This window comes from Brassica oleracea, chromosome C4 (genome assembly GCF_000695525.1).
Source record: "Brassica oleracea var. oleracea cultivar TO1000 chromosome C4, BOL, whole genome shotgun sequence".
Taxonomy (NCBI): domain Eukaryota; kingdom Viridiplantae; phylum Streptophyta; class Magnoliopsida; order Brassicales; family Brassicaceae; genus Brassica; species Brassica oleracea.
In genome coordinates, this window is record NC_027751.1 from 32,346,655 (window position 1) to 32,352,273 (window position 5,619).

The following is a 5,619-nucleotide window of genomic DNA, read 5'->3' on the forward strand; positions in this document are numbered from 1 at the left end:
TTCGGATATTTTCGTAAAACAGTTCGGATTCGGTTTCGATTTTTCCGGTTCGGGTTAAAGTCGGTACTTCGGGTTGAGTTAAAAACGCCCATGCCTATAATCAACTATGTTAATTTGAGTGAAAATATTCTTTGGGAAAAATATTATATGTTTATTGAGACATAGTTTAAAATATATACTATTTTAAGACAAAAATCTGGTCATTGCTATGTTTTTTGTTGCTCATATGTTGTTGATTACATGTGATATGATCCTAGTAGCTTCAAAGTGCCAAAAGGAGAGACTGATTATTACCCATATCTATAAAAAACAAATTTCTACAGATATTATTGAGGCTATAATTTATTCTTTAGTTATATATTATATAAGGGTTGTTCAAAAAAAAAGTTATATATTATATAAGTAAAGGATGATTTGTAATTTTAGCTGCAGTACCCATTTATTGTTTAATTAGGTTCTTTTATCAATAAGTGATACACTTTGCAGAAAAGAAAGAGACCCACTTAGCTGCAGTACCCATTACATCTTTTTGGTGGAATTTGAGAAAGAAAAGAATATAAGGGCAAAGCTGAGTTACCTTTTCCTTTTGATACTGCTTTGTCATCACATGCATTCCACTTTTCACTACAAAAATCACTTTGGACCCTAAAAAATCCCCCAAAATTTTGCCTCGCTCACAAGAAAAGCATACACGTTTCCTCCTTTCTCATATATTTGAAGACCAAAACCCTTTTCTTTTCACCTCTCCCTTGATCTCTCCCTCTATTTCCTTACTCTGCTCTTAGCTTAATCCCACCTTCCAAATAGAAACAATATAATCCTTCTACTTTAACTGCTTTTGTTATCTATGAAGCCAAGTCCCTTGAAGCCTTTACCGTATAACTCTCTCTTCTAAGTACTATTACTACCGCTCCCCTGTCTTCCTTTACGGTGTTTTGTCACCATGAGAGCCGGAAGCTGCACGGTGGAGCAAGCTCTCACGCCTGAGGCTGCAAACTTGGTGAAACGAGCCATGGGCTTGGCTAGAAGGAGAGGACATGCTCAAGTCACACCTCTCCATGTGGCTAGCACCATGCTCTCCGCTCCCACTGGTTTACTTAGAACAGCTTGTCTCCAATCCCACACGCATCCTCTTCAGTGCAGAGCCCTAGAGCTCTGCTTCAACGTGGCACTAAACCGCCTCCCGACCTCCACGGGGAGTCCTATGTTAGGGGTTCAAACTTCCCCTTTCCCTTCTATCTCTAACGCTCTCGGTGCAGCTTTCAAACGCGCGCAGGCTCACCAGCGGCGTGGATCCATCGAAAGCCAGCAGCAACCGGTTCTAGCAGTCAATATTGAAGTGGAGCAGCTGATCATATCCATCCTAGATGATCCTGGCGTGAGTAGAGTTATGAGAGAAGCTGGTTTCTCGAGTCCTCAAGTGAAAAGCAAAGTCGAGCAAGCTGTGTCTTCAGAGACTTGCTCGAAAACAACCTCCTCGAGTAAACCCAAAGAAGGACAAGTCAGGAACGAGGATGTCATGAACGTTATAGACAGTCTTGTCGACAAAAAGAGGAAGAACTTCGTGATCGTGGGAGAGTGTTTAGCAACTGTTGACAAAGTTGTGCGAACAGTAATGGAGAAAGTTGACAAAAAAGACGTGCCCGAAGCTTTAAAAGACGTGAAGTTTATAACTTTATCGTTCTCCTCGTTCGGACAACCGAGTAGATTCGATGTGGAGCATAAGCTAAAGGAGTTGGAGACACTCGTCAGAAGCTGTGTAGGAAAAGGAGTGATTCTTAATCTTGGAGACCTAAACTGGTTCGTAGAGTCTAGAACGAATAGTAACAACAACAACACCTACTGTGCGGTGGAGCATATGATAATGGAGATAGGGAAGTTGGCTCGTGGATTGGTCATGGGAGATCATGGAAGGTTTTGGTTAATGGGTCTTGCGACTTCAGAGACTTACGTGAGATGCAAGTCTGGTCAACCCTCGCTTGAGTCCCTTTGGTGTCTGACTACTCTCACTATTCCAACAACTAGTAGCCTCCGCTTGAGTCTCGTCTCCGAGAGGTAAAAGTTTTTGTTGGATATGTTCTAACTATTAGCAATGTTTTTTTTTCTTGGATATTTTCTAACTATTTTGTCTTTTTTTCGAAAAAGACAATTTCACCTATAGTGTTTTTGCTTTATTTGGTGATCATCTAAAAGAACGGTGTTACAACGTGCATCCTCTTTATAAACTTTTTATATTATTTTCACTTTTTATATGCTTTTTTTCTTGTGAGAAATACTAAAGAAAGACTTAAGAAATCACTCCATTTCAGTTTAAGTTATTAAATCAAGTTAAACACTCCTGAGCTAATCACCATGTTGTTTTCAAAGCAGTGAGGTTGAAGTCAAGAAGTCAGAGAACTTACCTGTCCAGCTGCATTCATTAGAGATGCAGCTCAGTTTCTGTGAGGAATGTTCTACCAAATTTGAAGCAGAAGCTAGGTTCTTACAATGCAGCAATAGCAATGTAACCACTGCAGCTTTACCGGCTTGGCTTCAGCAATACAAGAAGGAGAATCAAAGTAGTCACAATGTGAGTTGTATAACAACCAAATCAAAGTCACATTTCTCATGCCAAAATCACTTTCTTATTTTAAGAGCATCAATGTTTGATTCTTGGACTTGGCAGGATTCAGATTCTATCAAAGAACTTGTGGCTAAGTGGAACACAATCTGTGATTCAATCCACAAGAGACCATCTCTAAAAACACTCACACTCTCTAGTACCCTCGACCATCTTCAAACCAACGGTGATTGGCCTGTGATCGAGACAAACAAGTACCTTCATCATCACTCGGTGACCTCTGGTGCATCCGAATTAAGACTGTTCATTCCAGAACATGACACCGAGCAAAGAACAGAGCTCTTCTCTTCGAATCCTAACTCAGCAGCTTCCTCGAGCGATGGAATGGAGGTAGAGCACGTCTCTTCTAGGTTTAAAGAGATGAATGTTGAAAACCTAGCGACACTATGTGATGCCTTGCAGAGCAAGGTACCATGGCAGAAGGATATAATCTCAGAGATAGCCAAAACTGTCTTGAAATGTAGGTCGGGATCGAGTAGGACAAATATAAACGGAATAGATGATAAAAAAGAAGACACATGGATGTTCTTTCAAGGTCTTGATGTAGAGGCTAAAGAGAAGATCGCCAGAGAGTTGGCTAAACTCGTGTTCGGATCGCAAGACAGCTTTGCCTATATCTGTTTGAGCAGTTTCTCATCGAAAGATTCGAGGAACAAGAGGTCGAGAGATGAACAGAACTGGAGTTACATTGAGAGATTCTCTGAAGCTGTTTCGCTTAATCCAAGAAGAGTGTTCTTAGTGGAAGATATAGAGCAGGCTGATTATTTGTCTCTAATGGGTTTCAAGAGAGCCATTGAGAGAGGAAGAGTTTGTAACTCGAGTGGTGTAGAAGCTTACCTTAGAGATGCGATTGTGATCTTGAGCTGTGAGAGATTCAGCTCAAGATCAAGAGCTTGTTCTCCTCCGGTTAATCAGAAGTCGTCGGACGGTTCAGATCAATCTGAGGACAAGAACGGTGGTACTTGCGTTGTACTCGATCTTAACCTCTCTCTTGACGATGGCGTTTGCGAAAAAGAGCCATGTGATGAGATTGGCTTGCTCGAAGCTGTAGATGGACGCTTTCATTTCAAATGTTCATCAACGTAGCACCATGCATGTGTGCATGTAATGTAACATGCCAGTATATGAACTTGAACATGATCTTTTCGATGACATCATGCGCTATTCGTTTCCTTGGGAATTTCTCTTTCTCATTGGGGCAATACTTTGGCCTTTGGGCTAAACGTGTAGGCGTAGTTGTAGATTTTTTTCTGGTTAGGGAACATTCTAGATGGTTATGTATTGTTTATTTTCCGTTTTATGTATGTTTTCCCTATTTAAAAACAAATGCTTTTTCCCCCTCTTACCAACAATATACCAGATGAATGTAAATTTCATGTAGCGAATGAGGCAGCTAGGGTTTTGAAATTAGTTTCAAAACATTATGCTTCACCAGCAAAGTGGTATATGTACTTTTTGCTTGACAAACAAAACAAGGTCTAGCCTAAGAGAAGAGCTTGTTTACCTACTACCATTATATATATGTCGCTTAAAGTTTTATATCGTTCTTGTAGCGACTCGCGCTGAGATTATTAATTTCGTTATATTTTTATGATTAGAAGACACTAGGTATGTTTAATTTGAATATCGATTCGGTTTTAGGTTGGTTTTTCGGTTTTAATCTCCTAAAATATAACTACCATTCTAAATCAATATTTATTTTGGTTTTTTCGGTTAAAATGTTTGAGGTTTTTGTTTTTTTTTTAAGTAATAATCCAAAAATCATTATTATTTATCTGGTTTCATGTTATATGAATGTTAGACGGTCTTAATGTCGAACCAATAGTTTCATACTGTTTAGATTGTAATTTCTAAACACAAGCAAAATCAAATCAAATCTATATAATAGTTGAAGAAAAAGAAAATAAAATCATTAAGACAAATAATTTCATTACAATTTGGTCGATGGTGAAATGAATTATTAAAGAAGAAAAAAGAATATTCCGAATTCCAAGAGAATTAGAATCTTCACTTGTGCTGAATATTTAGTTATATAGATGTTCATGTCAATGTGCATATGTATATGTATATAAAAATATATAAAAATGTTGATAAATATATAAAGATATCGTTAATTAACATTAAAAGATATTTTTGTTCAAAATAACACATAAAAGGTAAAGTTCTTAAATTAAAATAAAGTAAAAATAAAATAGGCGTAGATATTAGTGAATTTTTTTTATACAATGAAAATCAAATTATATCTGTAAACAATAAAAATAATATATATACAATTGGGTCTATAAATTATCTTTCTATGTGGAACCTTTGTATAATCTGTCGAATTCTGCATGTGAGCTTTATATTGAAAAAAAACGTAAAATATTACATAGTGTGAACATATTTATGTAGAGTTTGACTGAGAAGTTTTTTTCAAATGTAACATGTCAGTATACTCATTCTCAAATTGCTGTGAGAATTCCAAGTGGCGAATATAGTGTTGTAAACACATTGAGATATGTAATAGATTTTGAATTGTGTGATTTAAAAGTTTCATGTATTCGACAGCTTCGTGCATGCAAGTTAATGCTTAGTTGCATACAAGTGTTCGTCTCTCAGAGAACATCATAATTAAGAGTTCTAAATCAAATAAAATGTTGTAAATAAAATGTTGGGGAAATACTTCTGTTCTCGTTACTGTCGACCATAAGGTCCATATATATACAAGGTATTAGACCGTCATAAGGTCATGTTTATCCTAACAAGATAAGGATAAGGATAAACACTATGTTACGGATATACATGGAATATATACTAGATAAACACATAGTCTCTGGTTGTCTTTATCATGTCCCGGATTGGGCCTGCAGTACGGGCTGGTCCATGGTCGATCATCATTTGGTTTATAACACTCCCCCTTGATCGACACATCCGGTATAGGTTCGTTGCATGCTTAATGTTGCCTCATTAAAACCTCTCCTGAAAAACCCCAAAACCAATGTGGCAAAATGGGAAACCAA

General features: G+C 37.4%; 1 protein-coding gene across 1 annotated transcript; it reads left to right on the top strand.

Annotated features, from left to right (window-relative positions):
* Positions 1 to 677: 677 nt before the first annotated feature.
* LOC106337082 (chaperone protein ClpB1-like) lies at positions 678 to 3,947 on the top strand. The gene is made up of 3 exons (XM_013776117.1): positions 678 to 2,055; positions 2,371 to 2,569; positions 2,666 to 3,947. The coding sequence occupies exons 1-3, from the start codon at positions 944 to 946 to the stop codon at positions 3,704 to 3,706; spliced, it is 2,352 nt and encodes a 783-aa protein (XP_013631571.1). The 5' UTR covers positions 678 to 943; the 3' UTR covers positions 3,707 to 3,947.
* Positions 3,948 to 5,619: the final 1,672 nt, after the last annotated feature.

Bases quoted from the DNA above. Each gene is read 5' to 3' on its own strand.
- LOC106337082 (XM_013776117.1), top strand. From the start codon at position 944: ATGAGAGCCGGAAGCTGCACGGTGGAGCAAGCTCTCACGCCTGAGGCT. The intron at 2,056-2,370 runs GTAAAAGTTTTT...TTTTCAAAGCAG, and splicing joins TTGAGTCTCGTCTCCGAGAG to TGAGGTTGAAGTCAAGAAGT. The intron at 2,570-2,665 runs GTGAGTTGTATA...TGGACTTGGCAG, and splicing joins AGAATCAAAGTAGTCACAAT to GATTCAGATTCTATCAAAGA.